Genomic DNA, 20,380 nt, shown 5'->3' with positions numbered 1-20,380 from the left:
CAGATTTTTTGATTTTACATACAGTTTTTGCAATATTGTGATTGCTTCTTCGTACTTGGTAGCTTCACTTATATGTGTCGATCCAAAATCCCATAAGGAAAATACGCCAAACAAAGATACTGGTGCAAACGGAATTTCATCCACTGATAAAGCACATATTATAATATTAAGTGCAGAAAATACTCATGTTATTTTAAGTCTGTTGTAACCGGAATACGATAGTCAGTATCATCGAAACTTTTGAGTTGAAATCATCAAAATGGTATTTAAAAATTACGTAGCAAAATTTACGTTAGTTTTTCTATTCCACAATGTGCTAAGTGAAGACTTGAAAAGGAGCTTAACATTTGTGATTGACGATACTTATTCCATGAATGTTGACATAAATCAAGTTAAATTGAAAACTAGTGATGTTTTTAATACAGTGCTGAATTCGAAGGCATCAGAAATTGAGGACTTTGTTTTGGTCACTTTCAACGATCCAGGTTAGTCTTTGTGATTAAAACAAATAAGATTAATAAATACTCTTTATTATATGTAACAGGTAAACGGGATCATCCCCGTTCACGACTCATCTGATGTTAAGTGATACTGCCGCCCACAAACACTTAAACTGCCAGAAGGCTCGCAAGTGCTTTGCCCGTCTTTTTCAGATTTATTACGCTTCTAAAAGAACACTAAGTTGAATTGGTTTGGAACTACTTCAGTGGCTAGTTGTTTCTATATAGCAGTGGTGCACGGCAAAACCGCTCAGTTGTGGAACATCAGACGTTGAAGTGATTCGAGTTGAATTTCGTATTGTCTCGACGTCCAATGATGAAACTCAACTCCTCTGAGCTTTCCAAGGCAAATGCGGAAGAAGACGCTAGCCGGAAAGTGACTGGTTGTCGACGACTCGAATCACTATTCTTTGAATATGGTCAAGTGAATAATTCGGTACTGGGTACTTCCGCCCAGACGTGAGAACTGTACTCCATTTGGCGTCAAATTTATGCTTTATAGAGTTGCAAGCGGTGGCCCTAAATTAAGTACTGTCTTGCGTTTCTGAGAACACCAAGATCATTAGTAGATTATTAAGCCTTCCCTTTCAAATGACCGCGAAAATGAAAATCATTTCATGTGTGGTTAGTATTCAATTGCTGGCTGAGGGTTTAAGGAGCGTGTCGTCAGAGACAAGCCGCTCGAACAAAGAGTTTTTCATTTAACGAAATACGTGCATTCTTGTGTCTTTGTTACTTACTAGATTAGGTCGACCCCGATCCTAGACGTATTAGAGTTTCGACTTCAGACGCAGACACAGAAGTATGTCACTGAACCAAAGCTAGCCTTTAATACCTACTCGGCCAGAGTTAAAAATGTCCCCAGTACTTTCGTACACATGTATTACTCATTACTTTTATTACTCTATACTTAGATGTTGAACTACGAACCAAAACAAAAGAGGAAAAAATATTTAGTGCAAGACTAAATGATATTTCTGTTCATGGGGGCTATGATTGCCCTGAGATGTCATTGACAGGAATAAACTTAGGGATTGAAGAGAGTAGACCATACTCATTGTTTTACGTTTTCACTGATGCTACCGCAAAAGATACACATTTGTATGACGAAGTTCAAAGAAATGCCCTACGTAAATTCATACAGGTACAGTATTACAATTCATATTTTAAGAAATACACGTCTATAATACTTACATATTTTAAGCCTCTTTTCGCTCAATCATGACGCTTTAAGAATTCTCTATTTACTGTCATAGTCATTAGTTTAAATTTTTTTTTCTATGTTTGTTTTATTTTATCCCTTGATAGATGGCTCATGTTCTAATGTAATTGATGTGTGCAGTGTGTGTATGTATATGTAGTTAAATTATAGTAGTAGTAATTTGAATGGCATAAACCTAAACATAAAAATAAGTCTATTTACTACTAAGATTCTTTTTCTCTTTCTGCCTAGACACCAGTATTTTTTTACCTCTTAACGTTCTTATTGAATCAATAGGTAACATTCTTACTGACGGGCGATTGTAATGAAAGGGATAGTCCTAATTACAAAGTATACAAGGAACTCGCTAAGGCTACAGGGGGTGAGGTGTTTAATATTCGAAAGGACGAAGTAAAAAAGGTATGTATATACCTTACTAATTACAAACTAATAATGAAGTCTTTGGGTTAGAGACTGTTTGACTCAGTATTATTAATATTATACTAGCTGACCCGGCTAACTTCGTTCCGCCTAACCGTCTAATACGAGTAATATTTTGGTGTAACTTTAGTTAAACTTAATTAAAGATTTCGTTATGGTAATTATTACAACATTTTGCGTAGTTTTGTCAACATATAGCACCACATGCTGTTTGCATTCATAATATTAATGTATTTATTTATTGTTATCCGATATCTTATTATTGCTTCTGCTATTTGGAGCAGAGAAGAATCCACTAGAAATGAGATAACTAACATCGGTCCAGCCGATCTTGAGTTATAAGTGGTGTAACTAATACGACTTTGTTTTATATATTATACTATTTTTTTAAACGGAGCCGGGCCATCTTCCTGCCTGCCTTGGTATTCGTAAAAGGGTGATTCCGTAATAAACAATACGTGACGCGTAACACGCTTGAGTGCTTAGTGAGGGTGTGGGAATGAGTGAATGAGTGAGTGTAATATTATGTTAGCTCTTGGGAGAATCCACTCTCTCTAAAGGTTATAAAAAAGTTCTTCTTCCTTATTTACTCCTGAGCCATAAAGCTGGTTGGAATATGGAAATTGGAGCCATATTGAAGGAAATGACCAGCTAAATGTTTTTGTATGCACGTTGTGTTTCCCTCAGCATCCGTAACCCTGATATTGCAACCTTGGGATTGAATGGTTCATCAACCCGGTATTTATATGGAATGCTATCAGTATCGCTATTGGAATTTACAGGGCTAAATTTAGAGTTTTGTCGATGTCACAACAAAACAATATCAATTCAAAAGTATATAAATTAGTTATTATTATTATTAAATAAAATAATTATTATAATTTCAGTTATTATACTTAAGGTTAGTTATTGTTTTTTGTTATAAATATTTAGTCATATAAGTAATATATAAAGATTTTGACGTACATAAGCGTACATTAATTTATGCGTTTGAATAAATGATTTTTGATTTGATTTGATATGTGTTATATTCCTAACATTCATAATTCATATACATATCACAGTTAAGTAGCCTAATTAGCGGTTAAACTAACGGCTTGAAAGATATTCAGCCAGTTGATCGAACAGCTAGGCGAATGACTTGTCAATAGATGACGTTTGATTACTTGCCTAGAATGTTGACTGTTAATTTAAACATAATTCCACTTACTCTCAAACTTTCTAACGAAGTTTAGAAAACAACTTTGATGGTGTTTTCTAAACTTTCATGAAAAACCACAATACAATGGAAGAGTTTAGTGACAATATGAATGTGAATATAATTCAAGCAATTCAATATTAAAGAAAAAAAATTTCTGTCATATGTTTCATATTTTTTTATTACTGTTAAAAAACGACTCTGTCGTACGAATGGCCTAAGCAGAAGCCAGCCAGTTTATTAAATATTGTAAAAAAATGTACAATATTATTCTAAAAAGTCTGACTTTCTTTTTATGAGTTAGTATTAAAATCGTGTGATTTAAAATTGAAAATAAATTTGATTTCAGATAATGGATTTTATAATTAATACAATTAAATATAAAAGTGTAAAACTTTACAATCGAAACTTTCCAGCTCATGTCGATGAAAAAATAACTAAAGAAATTCCTGTAAGTAAAAACTTATTAAACGTATATTTGAAATGTAAAAAATGTGACTGTCCCGTTAATTCTGGGGGAGACAATATACTGCTTATTTCAGAGGCAAAGAGAAAGAGTATATTTCTCCCTCAAGGGCCGGTCCCGTACGCTCACTAGCCCCCCAATGTCCTATTTATTAGATCTCTTTATGGGGTATGGATTTGACATATTTTTACATGTTTTATTAATAAATAAAAGGTAGTCCATGCTTAATAATCTCAGACAATTGTTACGTCATACGCTTTTTACGTATAATAAATCATGAATGAATCAAATTATATTTTTATTGGCTCTTTATAAACTTAACTATTGACAAGAAGGTGATCAGTATTTTGTATATGACCTATATCATCATCATCTATCCTCTATTAAAACTTATAATGAAATAAAACTTATATTATCTTCTATTTTAACATAAACACGTGAGTTTGTTATTAAAATAATATTTTATTTAGTTTTCAGTTGATACCAAAGTGCAGTCTCTTATGCTGTCTCTTGTGGGTAAAAATCCTCATATTGTTGTCAAAGATTCCAAAGGTAATGAAGTAAAAACAGAAACTATTATGGAGTCAAAGGAAACTTATGTAAGTTTAATATATAAATTTAAAAATCTGTAATAAAATTAGTGGCGCTGCCATTTTTCTTTGGTCTGGGCCTCAGATTGATGCATCTGTTTAATGATAATTTGTTAATGTAATAGGCAAGTGTATGTGATCAGCCTGACACAGGCCGTCGACTTTTTTGGTCTGGGGCAACCGGTTTTTTCGTGATGTTCTCATTCACCGTTCGAGCGAATGATAAAAGCGCACAATATCTATTGATATGAACCTGATGATATGAACCTACGACCTCAGGGATGAGAATAAAAGGCTGAAGCCACTAGGCCAACTCTGCTCAAGATTCTGTAATTGCTAGTTGTTTTCCAATTCAAATTTTCCGTTAATAGGTTTTGATTGTAATTCTACCGAATAATCATAAAAGTTAATTCAACAGTTTAAAAACAAATAAAGAGTGTTAATAAACCATTACGGTTTAGACATTCGTCACAATATGCTGACGTAATATGCAATTATTGTACCGTCCGTAATAATGTTAAAACAGTGAAACAATCGTATACAATTTTGCACTTCAGTGTGATTAGATGAATTACTGTAAAATATAATTGTTTTTTTTACTATTTCACTAAATACATTACAACAAAGTGTAATTGGTCCAGTTTAATATTGTTTAGTTGAGGGGACCAATTCGTTTATAATAGACAGCTTTAATTTCAATGGAAGTAATTACGAACCAATTTGAATTTGAAAAAAAGACATAAAAGATCTGGCTATATATAATATAATATCAGTAACCAATACATAGTAGGATGTGTTTAGGATGTTATCGATATTTATAAATCATAAATATTATTCTTAATGTAACTTTAAATATTTGAATTTCATCATTTCCGCAGATCGTATTTGTAACTAATTACGAATAATATCTGCGGAAATGACGGAAAAGATTAACTGTGATTAATTGGAAACGTATAACATCAGCTTTTAGATACCACGTTATTTTAAATAGCTATTAAACTGGGTTTGTCAAAAATAAAAATAAAAGATTCAGAGGGAATGTCTGTCACCGACAACACTTTTCGCTATCAATTAGTTTCCTCAAAGAGCCAAATTTCCTTTGACTATCAAGACTTGAGGTCAGGCCGTTGCATAAAAACTTATCTAGCTATGCAAACACCAAATTAATCACCAGACATTAAGATTTTATTTCTTTGGTTTCCGTTTGCTCTCCTCTTAGACTTGACCTGGATCTCCAGAACCTACAGAGATTATTTCAGATAAGGCTATCTAACGTCGATTGACGGCTACAAAAATTTAAAGTATAATGAAATTTTAGATAATTAAAATAGATCCAGCAGTGGCCGGTGATTTTACAGCTGCAATAGAAAGCTACGGCGAATCAAATCTAGATATTAAGGCATCTACTGACGTATCATTTCAATATGGATTTTTAGTTATAGCACCGACAACTGTTGAGGATTGCAAGAAGGCTGTTCCAAGGCCCGTAGCAGGTTAGTTTGATCATTTCACACTCACACACACAGTTACCTTTTATTTTAAATATTTTACCTTTACATTTCATCATCATCATCTAGTACATTCTACATATCTGTTTGCCCTTTCTTGGCAATGGTTTCCAACCAATCCCACCATTTCTGTCCGCACCGTGCCACTCTCTGCTATATACCACCTGCTGTTTCCTCAATCTGGTCTATCCCACTAAATCGATTTCCTCTTTCCACTAAATCGCGTGTTTTGTGCCTTAGGCTCCAGATTAGTATATTATTTTCTCACTTCTCTGTTCCTCTTATGAGACACGCCCATTTCCACTGAAGTTTTTTATTTTTATTGTGACATCTGCTACTTACTAAGGAAGAATATTAAAAAAACAGCCTGGTTATGAATGTCAAATCAAATTTCAGCTACATGACACGATGACATGCCATCATTTGCTTCCCTGCATTATGCACCTTTACCCAGATGATTAAATGCTTTAATCTAGATCTAGGGTGCAATATCTTAGATTTATTAGATTAATTATAAAAAAATTTTAGGTGAAAAGACACATCTAACTATTGAGTTATCTTATAATGGAAATGATGTGGAACTGCAATCTGCCGAAATACTGGACATGGAAGGAAATTTATTAGAAAAATATCCACTTCGCGTAATTAAAAAGGGAGACAACTTTTATGTGACAGACGAGTTTATTTCACCAAGTGACATGTTTAGACTCACTGTAAGTGTATTTTTGATGCATTATATGTATAGAGAAATTATATTAAAGCCCTGGTACATCTGATTAATTTATTCAAGAATTTATTAATTTATAAAAAAGAGCTATTCAGATAGCGCTAGTACACTTTACACAAGGGGACATGTTATAGAAAAATAAATTCTTCAGGATTATAATATTTACGATTTTTTTTATCAAGGAGGTGCAATAAGAATTGCGTAAAAAACTACTGAACAGTCCAACGTTGCGACATGATGCGTGAGTGTACAGGGTACTCGAATTATCTGAAAATCTCCTATCTTATTAAATTTTCATCGTGCGTTGCGTCGTGCCGTATAATTTTAAGATAATAACTATCTTTAATTTTAAAGGTTAATGGCATCGTCACATCAACAAAAGAAAACATAAGAAGAGATGCCACATCAGCTGTTGACCCTTGGAATAAAAAATCTGGTTGGTTTACATAAACTATAAATTAATTTGTTGATTAACATTGATTAGATATTTTAAAGGTTTTAAGGTTTCTTTACGCATTTTGTATTTTAAAGTGATAATGAGTAGATGAGAGTGATATTATAGACATTTTTTATTATTGTAAAAGGGGCAAAGAAACGTGCACAAGGCTCATCTGATCTTAAGTCATACGTAATTCCAAAAGCTCGCAAGCGCATTGCCGGCGTTTTAAGAATCAGTATGCTTTTTTCTTGAAGTACCAATTAGGTATGTAAATAAATATTATGTGCGTGCTTTATGCGCGATCGAAGTAAAACTTCTTTGGCGTTGAAGGCATCTGACCTGATCTGGCACTGAAATAATTAAATTTTAACTTAAATAATAAATATCATATTGTAATATAATTATATTTATTATTCATGTGCTTTACAAAGATTAATCAAATACGAAGGTTAGATCAGCACATGTCGTTATATATATTTGTTATTAAATATTATAGGATGTCGCAATCGTCAGAAAATTTATTATTAATTTACTTATTTTAAAAGTAATATTAATAAGTATATTTAGAGATTTTCAAAAACTCCAATTTAATACATGTATTTTTTTTAGCCCGTGCTGAGCTAAAGGCCCTTAAGGCCAGCAGCGAGATTCCATTCCAGATCAGAAAAATATAATGACTATAAGACTCATTTTCGTTACGTTAAATATTATGAATGTATGTTTCTGTCTCTATTTACTGTCTGTTCTTTCGCTTTTTCCGTTTCATCCGGTTTGAAATCACAACGGCTCTAAAGAAGTTTTACATCAAAAGTTTTCCTCAATGCATTTTAGGAACTGACAGTGAAAAAGAAGTGAAACCAATAATAGAGGAACTGAAAATCACAAACGATGAGAAAACCTCAAAAATTCAAATAACCTGCAATGTTAAAGGTTTTCCTGAACCCGATATTCTTTTGACTGATGCTGCTGGCGTATTTTATATTGGCAAGGTAAGTTAAATGATTTTGTTTGAACAGATATTTTGGTATAATCTAAAATAAGTGCCGTTATGGCATGCGACTCTGGCAGTTTTCAGTCATCATAGCAGTGAAAGGCAGGATTTATGGTGCTGTCAGAAAGCAATGGATTTTTCTTTCTATGAGTGCTAAAAAAATCCTGAGGAAGCTGGTATACCTAAAAATCATTTTTTTGTTATTTGTTCTGTATCAAATTCCTCGTATCATATAATTACTATCCCTATTTAAAAAATGTAAAAGCAGATAAACTTTATTATCGCGCGAATACCAATTTAATCTACATTTAAGAAGACATTCCCGAAACAAACATAAAAGTTCTTTTTTTAATAAATCATTCATTAATTGGTTTTGTATTATTACTAAATCTAATGTCTGCTATTGTTATTAATTATCTTTGCAAGGAGAATTTATAGCATTATCACATTTTATTGAACTGTTCTCGTACTTGAAAAAAAGTTATAAGAACGCCCCTAAACAAGAGTTTTTTTTTTGTAAAATAAGTTTTACTTATTCTAGATTATTGTATGTTATTTCCATAAAACGAAATAAGAAAAATTGCTTAAAAACTTCACAATCCAAATAATATGAAACATATTTTAGTGTTTATACGAGCGAGTGGCATGGCGAGTCTTCGACTCCCGGCGATATAATTTAAGTACTTATTGTTACAGAAAATATCAATCGACGTATCATCATACGTCAGTATATTTGAAACAACGGACGATCTAGACAATATTTTCATTTGTAAAGCAACTAATTTGGTGGGATTTGATGAAAAATCGATTGATTTCAAATCTTTGTCAGAAGCTCCGGAGATCGATGCATCTGTAAATGAGTATTTCAAAGAGAGGGGGCAAAGTCTAGACATATTTTGCAGGTATTTTAATGTTTAGTAAAACACACAGGAAAAGAGAAAAGGACACTTGACATTGACAGTTTTGGTTACATGTTTAGATGTCTTTATATATCTAATTTATTTTTGAAGTGAAATTTCTATTGTGATTTCCAACAAGGTTGCGTTAAACGTTTAACGCTACCATGGAGGGGGTATGAAAGCACTCGTGCGTTAAATGTTGAAAAAATAGAACTCAAACTTTTCGTATCTCACTATATATTTATGAGTGTTTAATTAATTATAAATAAAAGTCATTCAAGCTTTTTCTTTATTATTTTAGAAAGTCTGTTTACATCAACGTACGTGTATACTGTAAAATGGTTTTACGTTCGTAATTCAAATATAAGAGAGTTTAGATATAACCTTTTTGTCTATTATAGGGTTACAAAAGGAAAGCCAGAGCCTTCAATCAAATGGTTCTACAAACATCCATTATCGAATAAATTTACGAAATTGCCTATTAACGAAAAAAAGTTACATATAGACAAATTGGGTATAGACGATAGTGGAATATACAAATGTAAGGCTAATAATCCGAAAGGCTTCGACTCAGCTGACATACAAGTATATGTCCTATGTAAGTCTTAATTACGATTTTAACATATTACAGCAATACGTCGCCCGATTTGGAGGTTACATGTGGGAGTGGGGAAGTAGGAGGGGTAGGGTTTTCACCCAAGCGTCGGAAACAGCTATTTAAAAAAAAATATTGAAGAAATGCATAAGAATACTAACCTAACGTAACAATAGATAATTATAGTTTTTTGGAACAGATCCAACGATACGGGAAATGGCACTAACTTTACGAACCAAAGCTCTCCGCCCTTACGCATTTGAAATAACACTCTCGGGGTAGAATAGACCAGTAACCATCAGATGAGGTTAAAATGTAGTAAATATTAATTAAAAGTGCTATATAATTGAATCACCTCGATTATATTAGTTGCCAAGTTACCAAAAACTCCAAATGACATAAACGCAGAAGCACCTTCACGTACACTTGAAAGTACAGATTCATCAGTATCAGATCAGATTGAATCTGTCAGTTTAATTTCTGTCAATATCTTCATTCATAAAAGCGGTTAAAAAGGATCATTTGAAAGTACTTACAGTAATATTGCTTTACTGCTTGAAATATTATAAAAACTGAGTAAAAGTATAAAATGTACGTTTCGTTTAACGAATTTCAGTACAATACACATAATCATATATGTTTTTTTTATACTTTGACGTAACTCCGACAGCGAAAATTAATTTCCAATTAAGGTCCCGCAAAATACCGTACAAAATTCAGGCGATGTATTTCGTAATCCAACCCTTTCTATGTGCGTATTTAACATTCGGTCGAAGTATGACTGTGTATTAAGGAAAACATCGTAAATAGGAAAGCCGGCTTGCTATAAAGCCAAGAAGTCGACGGCTTTTGTCAGACTCCGGAGGCTGATCACCCAGTTGCCTATAAGATTGACAAATGAACATGGAACCGATACAGAATTCTGAGACCCAGACCTAAGAAGGTTGTAGCGCCACTGATATGTTTATTTTCAAGTTTTGGTTATCTTTTAGATCCTCCATACATAAGCACGGGTTTAGAAAAAGCTTCTGTCACAGTCGGAGAACCTGTTAGTATAGACTGTGACGTCAGTGGCTTACCTTTACCAACTGTGCGATGGTTTCACGAAGGGCGGGAAATCACTAGTGATGGGCGATACAAAATTTACAGAAATCATACGTTAAGGTGAACTTAAATAGAATTATTTATCGATTTCATTATCTATTATCTCTATCTCTATCATTATCTCTCTTACTAGTTTTGTGTAACACGGAACATGAAAATTATAAAAACCGTGATGGGAGAAAAGCAGCTCTTAATGCATTTACAAGTGAATTGTGTTTTGAGGGATCTGGTCCCAAAAAAATAAGTGCAAAAATTAAAAATTTGAGTTGTCAGTACTGAATGTATTTACAAGAAAGAAATAAAGTAAAATCATCTTTGGAAATTTAAGCTCGGGCTAAAAATATATACAGGCCGTAATTGACTTGGTACAATTCTTTGGACTCATTTTTGAAAAGTCCTCAGAGTTTCGTGCGATCTAAAATTTTATTTATTTAAATAATATATAATATTATAGAAATGATTCGATCAAGTAGTGGTATACTATACTACGACTTCATCAATATTCGGCTCGAACTGAAAAACTACACAGATATACCAAATTCATGAGTTTAACCCAGATAAATGTTTACATTTTTCATTTTAATTTACAAAATTACTAATAAATTAATTCATGTAAAAATATCGTTTACAGAAAAATCACATATGCATATTCATAAAGCAATATTGATCAATTATGTTTGTCAAAGACTGCGTACGGAAAACCTATATTATAATGTAACAAGGCGCACAAATATTTATCAAATTACAAGTTATTAAGTGTAAAAAAAATACCTAATACCTTTTTTCAAATTTATAATAACTGTTAAAGAAACATTTAGTTAACAATATCGATGCCTACCTGCACTTTTGTAAATAATATAATACATATTGTTAGCAACAAATATTATTATTTATTTATATAGATTATTTACAAATAATTTCATAACACGAAGTAAATAATCAACCTATTCTAAATTTTCTCACTAAGTGAATGTGATTCTTTTAAAAATAAAGTAACTTTGTACCAAATTACACATGTACAAATACAATTTACACAAATTTATACAACTCCAGAAGTAGAGATACATGTACATTTCTTTTTATTACATTGAATGTTAACAAAAAAACTTATTGTTCTAGTTTCATTGCAACTGTTAGCGACACGGGTGTGTACAAATGTGTAGCATCTAATCGCCTTGGCGACGCCGATAGAGGGGTTCATGTAGATGTCAATGTTTTTAGTAAGTATTTAATAGTTTCTGTTACGTATAGTTTTAAGGCCCTCACCGAATTTAAGCGTGTTCAACTTACTCTAGAGCAACGACAGTCGCAGAGTATTACGAATTGAGTGTCATCTCTTGACAAACTTCACTTTATGATTGCTATAAAAACCGTTAAAGAATAAAACAATTGTTGCGTCTCCGTAAATAATTTAAACTGAAAAGTTTCACATTTTAAAAGAGTAAGTAATTAATTATTACTTAACAATCTCTTATTTCTATTGAATTTTATTGTATTAACAAAACAATTAAATCAATTAAACGATTCATAGTGAAGCCATGGTTGAACATAAGAGAAACAAAAATACTTAGTCTAGCGAGAAAATGCTGCTGTAATACTGCCACTGGTACGAAAACATTCTTAATCCGTTATATATTATATATCCGTTATATATATGTACTAGCGCCCCGGCTTCGCACGGGTGCAATGCTGATACTAAATACACTACAGACAATCTATGAACGTTGTATATAAAAATGTGGGTTATCCGTAAGAGATAGCCATATACCATCACGGACTTTTCTGTAGACCTTTTCAATGTGTACAATACTTAGTGCATTATTTTGATAAAACTCGTAGGGTTCAGCCTGCGTTTGCAATGTAAGCGGAAAAAATGTAATTATTTACGACATCACATTATTCAAAAATAACAGTAGGTACTTCTCTTGAATCACTCTATCTATTAAAAAAACCTCATCAAAATCCGTTGCGTAGTTTCAAAGATTTAAGCATACAAAGGGACATAGGGACAGAGAAAGCGACTTTATTTTATAATATGTAGTGATTATATATTATGATAATGTTAATTATCAAAATACCACTGAATAAGTTAACATCTGACTTTCCGCAGTTCCAGCATCAATAAAGCCACCACTTAGACGCGTGTATGAATTGGGTGTCGGCAGTAGCGTTCGTTTGGACTGTGTCGCCGAAGGAACACCAAAACCAACAGTGGAATGGTTGTATAAGCCTTTCCTTGGCTGCTGTGAGAAAATAATAAGGTACTAAAAAGAAACTTTTTTACAGATACCGTACTCGTATAAACGGGAGAAAAAATAAATTGACTGATTGAACCTATCGTATATTAAACTATTTTATAATTTTTATTTCAAAAATTACTCAGTTTCATTAGGAAGACGCATGTGAACGATTCTGTTTGATAAAGCGCATGTTATATAGGGACAATTTAACTAAGCGAAAGTCATATTGGATATTGTTACGCTACGGAACCGGATAAAATAAATATTTATGATTTTAGCGCAACCTTTGATAATGATACATATGCAATGGACCACATATTAGTCAACCAATCGGGTTATTACATTTGCACAGCGCAGAACAGTAATGACGATGTCAAAATATACTATGAAGTTTATGTTGAAGGTAATTCAAATTCAAAATCATTTACTCATGTTGGTAACATAATGTACACTTATGAACATCCAAAAAGGAAATTTAATGTATTTAAATGCTTCTAATTTTACATTTACTACCAGTTCTCAAATCAAGGGCATAAAACGGAAGAGTAGAACTGGCAATAAACTCAATATAGCTAAATATAGCTTCCAAACTGAATATTTATTCAAATATGGAATTTGAGATTCTTCCATTTTTTATGTATTAGGAGGCTAACGGTCATTAGGAGGATGTTAAGTGATACCGCTGCCCATGGACACTCACATTGTCAGAAGGCTCGCAAGTGCGTGGTCGGCCTTGTAAGACTTGGTACGCTCTTTGCTTGAGGGACCCTAAGTCGAGTTGGTTTAGTAATACGTCAGTGGGCAGTTGGTTTCACATAGTGATGGTGGGCGGCAAAAACTGCCTTTCGGAACGCTTAGTTGTGGAACGACGGACGTCGAAGTGATACTATTTACACGGACGGTATTTTGCATTCTGCCATGACGTCCGGTGATGAACCTCAGGGCTGGTAGAAGACCGAATATTCTGTCTAAAGTAAAAAAAGCTGGGAAGAACAGTAAAACTTCCTAAATCCATGAGCACTAAGTAAACTGCCATTTATTTGGACAGAAAAAAACAGAATTAAATTTAAGTATACATTACAGTAATAATTACATTTTTTTTTGATATAACAGCTCCTCCAGCGATTGTGAATAATTTTATTTCGAGAAAATTTACGGCGGTTGTTGGAGATGTATCTTTGAAAATACCTTGTAACGCCACCGGACATCCGAAGCCGGATATTTTATGGATGAAAGATGGATTACCTCTTGCTCTAGGTGATATTAATTTATTGAAATTGTAACAAAGTAAATGAAAAGGCTATAACTCGACACAATGTTATACGAAATAAAGTCGTACATACACACACACCCATTGACATACTCACACATTCACCCACAGTTAATGTCTTTTACAGCTTGTGTTTGATTAGTTGTAACACTTAAACTAAGCTAACTATAATATATATATATATATATATATATTATTGTTCCTGAAAGATTCTAGTTAAAAGCTTTTAATAGATCGAAAAATGACATATTATTTTTAAATACAGGTACAAATTATTTCGTCGAAAATGGAACATTAATAATAAGAGACATAGATATTAGTGTTGCGGGCAGTCTGATCTGCAAAGCGACCAACAAGTTTGGAGTTGCAAGTGAGACATTTGACGTTGACGTTTTATGTAAGTTTTATTTTATTACTTTTGGGTACCTATGAAATAGCAGCATGACGATGGTGGCAGACTATTTTTTGCGGTCGTTCACAGGGTTTATTAACTAACACTGCAGGTTCAGCCCATCTGCATTTCATATTTTTTTAAAGAACAGGGGGCAAACGGGCAGAGGGCTCACCTGATGTTAAGTGATACCGCAAAATGATATACGCCTAGAACTATTTAATAACCTTAATTGTAGCCACATCGAATCTGTTTCCGCACAGACTCCAACGCCACTCGATTATTGTTCCTACAACTCTTTTTTATGTATTAGAACAGTTTGATAAAATTAAACTTGTATGTAGGATAGTAGTCATATTGATCATGCTGCCTATTGAATGTTTATATTATGTCAAGGTCAAATATAATAGTGCGTTTTTAAATTATGTTTAGCATCACCAGAGCTTGACGTCGTGACTAACGATCTGTGTATACATAAACACAAAATAAGTGATATCGAGTGTAAATATCCACACAGTAAATTGGACTCAGTGCGTTGGTATAAGGTACGTAATTAATATGATAAATTGTCGTGTGGCCCTATAACCCCTAGCTAACTAACACAATAATATCTTTGACAACTAATTATAATGATTTTTATTTTTATAGGGTAAAAGTTTACTACCTGACACTACTTTGACATTGTTTGGAAGACCAACCGAATCAGACGTATACACATGCAGAGTCAGCAATTTTTTGGAGTCTAACAATTATCAAATTAAGATCTCTATTTGCTTAGCACCAGAGTTTGTTACGAACGAGCTCACAACGATCGATTATGTGGAAGGCAATGATGTGTTGCTGAGTTGTGAGGCGACAGGCTACCCTACACCACAGGTAAATTTAAAACCAACAATACACACACGAGCCCTTCAGCATTTAGAGTGACCATGGGCCCATCGTCCATGGTCACTCTAAATGCTGAATATAAAAATATTACTTTATATCACGTGAGGTCAAAAAAAGTTTTGGTAGATTACAGGTTTTTTGATTTCATTTAATTTATTATAACGATCACAAATATTAAAACAAAGACAATCAAAGACTTATAAATATGTTAGAAAAAGGATAAACACCTGTGAAAATAAAATCAGAACTCAAGAAATCCGGTGAAGCACTAACCAGATCCATGCTTGATGCTAGTTACTCGCTTTTAAAGCAAACGCTAACCTAGAGGGAATTTTAGTATCAAAGAAGTAGCATCCGTCAAGCGTCCGCGAATGTAGAAAAAAATAATATGAATTCATAAATATAATAATTTTTCCCCACAATTTTATTATTATTTCTTAATAGGCAAGTAGAAAATCACTAAATCACAAAATCATTTTTGCCATCTAGCAGCTAGTGTCAAAACTCTTTAAACTGTCAATATGGCGTTCAAAGATAACTTTAATGGTGTTTTCCAAATTTTCATGAAACACAAGTAAAATAGAAGAGTATTGTGACAATAAGAATGTAAATTTAGGTAACGATTTAGTAATACCCACAATTTTATTGAAACAATTTAAAAAGAAATATTTTATATATCATATGCTTATCTTTATTATTTCTCTCTCTATCGTACGAATGACCTGAGCATTGTCCAGCCAGTTTATTAAATGTTTTAACAAACGCTACGGCTGAACATTTCTAAGGCCGTTAGTGAAACTGCTAGGAAGTTAATTTAACCGCTGATTATGCTAGTTGGCTCCGACATAAATATAAAATGCGCCATGATTCCAACCTTAGCGTCAAGAATAGCACACTAAAACTTATAAGCCCACATTGCTGTGACTCTAGGAATATAGAGATTTAATACTATGTATGTTTATTTGTAAATTCAAATATTGTACGAATGGAATCTATGAACACTTTTTTTTGTATTTTGACGAAATATTTATAATTCAAACCTTTAACGCAACAAAATTATTTTAGGTGGTGTGGTATCACAATGACCGAAAACTACGCAACACGGATACATATCTACTTACAAAAGATCTCGGGACATTCATCTGTGAAGTGAGTAATGCGTTTGGAGAAATCACGCGTACTTTTAGCATTGTGGCTCCTAGTAAGTATTATTAATTTATATAAAGAATTAAAATATTTAATACCTAAGAACATTTTCGAAGTGTTATGAACGTTTCTTCGCTTTTAACTCATTGGATTATTGGAGCATTGAATGAGGTGCCATGTGAAGTTTTGAAGGAATCTTTTAAAATATACTGTATTGTATTAGTGAAGCCAGAGCTGGCGCCTTTTTCCGTTTGGGTATAATTTGCTAATTACAACGAGAAATTATTACCGGGATTATTATTTATATTATTATTATATTTTATTATTACCGGGTTTAATTATTTTTATGAAGAACTTAGATCCATCTCTGCTGCAAAAATTCTAAATTTGGTTAGATAAGTTAGGACACCAATATCGTTCTAATACAACTTGCAATATTTTAATTTATATAAAAATTATTTTTAGATTGCACACTAGATGTCAGGAGTCATTTTGCGAAACCAGAACCCTTATTGTTAACCAGAACAAAATATATACCAAGATTTGACGTGGTCGATTATAAAGTTAACATACCCAAAAGGGAAACTATTTTCTTGCACTGCCGAAATAGCTACGTCGAATATCACGGAATTAACTTGGGTGAATCCATCAACGCTGTATGCGATAAAGATTCCATTTTTAAAACCAATATACAAGACATAGACTACAGAGATGTAAAGTGTCACGAACCCGTTAAAGCCTCTTTTAGAAACTCGCGTATCAAATGCAGCTTTGCATCAAGAAGAAATACAATAATCATGGTTGGTTATGAAGTAAACTCTCAGTTTTTGCTCATCTATGAAGTATGCTTTAACATAGATAAAAGAGTACCGATATATATTCGAAACTTTATACACAAATCTTGCGCTAACTTGATGCCGTCTATAGACTTTGAAGGCGATAGTTATATGCAATATGAATTTGATTCCTTGTATGACTGTGATAAGCAAAATAACGATATATCAATATCTACTTGGACAGACTTTTATAGAAAAGGTGGATGTTTTGAAAAACAACAGATGGTCAATCCCAAAGATCTATTTCCCGGAATGCAAGCAATTGCTTTCAAATATATGAACGTTGCACCTCAATGGAGTCACTACAAAGTGGTAAGATATTGAATATTTATACAATAATAATAATAAAAACTTTATTCATTGCAGAAATAGGTTATTTGAAAATTCATATATCGGTAGTTCCTACAGTAGGGAGACCCTGTATTATAATAAACTAGATAAAAGTTATTGTAATATTAAACAATCTATAAAGTTATTAACTCTGTCTGTGATGCTGTTCTAGGTCAAAGTGACCTTAATGGTTAAACCATATACAATTGGTGCGTTTAATGGTATGATCCTCAATATAAACAGGTGTTTTCATATTAAATACACAAGAAAATGACACTAGTTACTGTGTATGAGCTTGGCGGCCCGCCATTGAAGGAGGTTGAGGAGATTCGTGACTTAGGTGTTATTATTGACAAAAAATTAACGTTAATATCACAGGTCAATAGAGTAGTCATCACATCCGCACGAATCCTTGGATTTCTGAAACGGAATGCAGGTTGTTTTGGTTGTACGACTAAAACAATTTTCAACAACGCTCTGGTGCGTAGACATGTTGAATTTGGCAGTATGGTCATATGGAATCCACTCTATGCGATACATTCGCAATGCGTTGAAAGACTTAACTGACCTAGATTTCATATGCAGAGGATTTTCACATGGACACCCGTACCATCAGCGACTTAAAAAATGTAATAATATGAGAACTTTAGTCGTTGTAACCTTGTTACATAAATTGCTCTATCCGGAGCAGTGACCTCTTACAGGATGTTAAAATTGTCGTCCCTTATTCATTCTTTATGTCTATTTTTTCCATATTACTTTTGCCAAAACCAACCTAGTAGTTCAGGCACCTCTTGTTCGAATTCTTCGCGATTTTAACAGATTGAACACAGCTTTAAGCTGAATAATATCCTGCCGGATAATGTCCGGAGCTGGATATATTCGGTAGTGGCCTGATCGGTTTTAGAGAAAGCAATGTTGGGTGCCTTTAGTTTAATGTTTTGCTGATGATTTTTTTTCTGCTTTAAGTACCAATAATTTCTGGTAATTTTATTGTGTGCTTATCTAATCCTATATATTTATGTTTAAATTGTATTTTTAATTTATTTTTTTGTACAACTTATGTTTACCTTTCTTGTCATACATTTTAGATGAAAGATTTTGTAAAATAATCTGAAGACTTAGTGTCTATTATGTATTATGTCGTAAACTCAATAAATAAATAAATATATTTAGATTCAATCTCCTGAAGCCACTAGGCTCACATAAATCTCTATCCATTTGAATGGATATTTATTTTAATTTCCTCAGAATTGGGCGGAAATTGAGCGTCGTGTAGTTGCATTGGAAAATACAATGGATCACGGACTTATTGTATGGAGTGGAGTTTCAGAACAACTGTCCATGCCTACTTCGTTTGGAATTAATACTAATATTACTATATCTGATAAATATGGGCGATCTATAGCAGTACCTAAGTATTTCTGGAAGGTACGTAAGTTTATTGTTCTATTTTGCAAAATTAAAGTAATATTTAACAGTATAATAGTGGCTAAACAAAAATACTTCTTACATTAACATTTAGATGTTTAATCTTTGAAATTATGTTTATATTATTGCACGAAATTTTTGTAATGAGGTAAGAAAACTGCTTTCATTTTAGAAACGGATTTAGAAGGCTTTTTTCTATAATATTTCATTAAAATTAAAACTCGAATCTTACGATCAGTGCTAAGTTCAGTATGTTTAAAATCCAGTATGATTGTGGTATTATTGTGAAATATATTTTACTTTTAAGGAACAACCCTATTAAACGTATTGGTCCCTTTGAATATCTGACAATTTTCTTCATTACAAAATTAATATTTATATTTTCAAAGTAATTCAAGATCTTTAAACTTTTTCGTTATGTATGTGTGCTGTAAAGTCGTTTTTGCCTTTTATATTGTAAATTAAAAAAGATTTCCTTATGACGTATAGTCCATATTATATCCCTTTTAAACTACTCAATGCTAAATGTTGTAAATTATATTGTTTAGTGGATAAAAAATTAAATACAATTTTTTACATATTATTTGACCTGAATATACATTAAAATATACGAGAAACTTATCAAATTTAATAATTAATATTACAGATTGTTTGCGATGCGGAAAAGCAGGCATGCGTCGTTATAGTTCAAGTGAATAGTCCAGAAATCTCTTCACGAGAAGATGCTGAGAAATTCGTGCTATGCAATGACATTTGTGACAGTATCAGTTGGCTGAAAAACCCTGATTGGAAAGATTACACGAAGGGCTATACGTATTGCTGTAATTACAAAGAATTCCATAAAAAATTCAACGGTATTTGTTTTGTTAAAGACGCAAAGAGTGTTTTAGTTTAATATATTTACAACATTATAACGATTGTATATTTAATTGTCTTATCATGTCATGCTGTATCATAAAAAAATATAAAAATAATGCCCTTCAGGGGCCTGCAAAATTGATGTTGTCCGATTCGCAGACCAAACATTTGATGATGAGCACACAAAATTTCATTAAAACCCGTCGAGCCATTTCTGTGGAGTTTAACACACACCGTGACACAAGAATCCTCCATCAAATTAAGAAAATGAAATTATGGCCTTATTAATAAACACAAAAAGAAATACAGAAACTCGGCAGTTTTACTTTGA

The 20,380-nt window shown here is 32.6% G+C and overlaps 1 protein-coding gene across 1 annotated transcript; it reads left to right on the top strand.

Annotated features, from left to right (window-relative positions):
• Nucleotides 1-214: 214 nt before the first annotated feature.
• LOC110994333 (hemicentin-1) lies at nucleotides 215-20,089 on the top strand. Its single transcript, XM_045628681.1, has 23 exons — nucleotides 215-485; nucleotides 1,415-1,644; nucleotides 1,999-2,121; nucleotides 3,690-3,791; nucleotides 4,277-4,405; nucleotides 5,715-5,889; nucleotides 6,433-6,617; nucleotides 6,986-7,067; nucleotides 7,902-8,059; nucleotides 8,758-8,963; nucleotides 9,362-9,558; nucleotides 10,548-10,719; nucleotides 11,779-11,879; nucleotides 12,770-12,920; nucleotides 13,178-13,302; nucleotides 14,013-14,156; nucleotides 14,435-14,566; nucleotides 14,993-15,105; nucleotides 15,209-15,436; nucleotides 16,514-16,649; nucleotides 17,060-17,742; nucleotides 19,012-19,191; nucleotides 19,838-20,089. The coding sequence occupies exons 1-23, from the start codon at nucleotides 260-262 to the stop codon at nucleotides 20,084-20,086; spliced, it is 4,227 nt and encodes a 1,408-aa protein (XP_045484637.1). The 5' UTR covers nucleotides 215-259; the 3' UTR covers nucleotides 20,087-20,089.
• The last annotated feature ends 291 nt before the right edge of the window (nucleotides 20,090-20,380 follow it).

Source organism: Pieris rapae, chromosome 6 (assembly GCF_905147795.1).
Source record: "Pieris rapae chromosome 6, ilPieRapa1.1, whole genome shotgun sequence".
Classification (NCBI taxonomy): domain Eukaryota; kingdom Metazoa; phylum Arthropoda; class Insecta; order Lepidoptera; family Pieridae; genus Pieris; species Pieris rapae.
The sequence above is the reverse complement of the archived record's forward strand: the minus strand, read 5'-3'. Positions and strand labels throughout refer to the sequence as shown.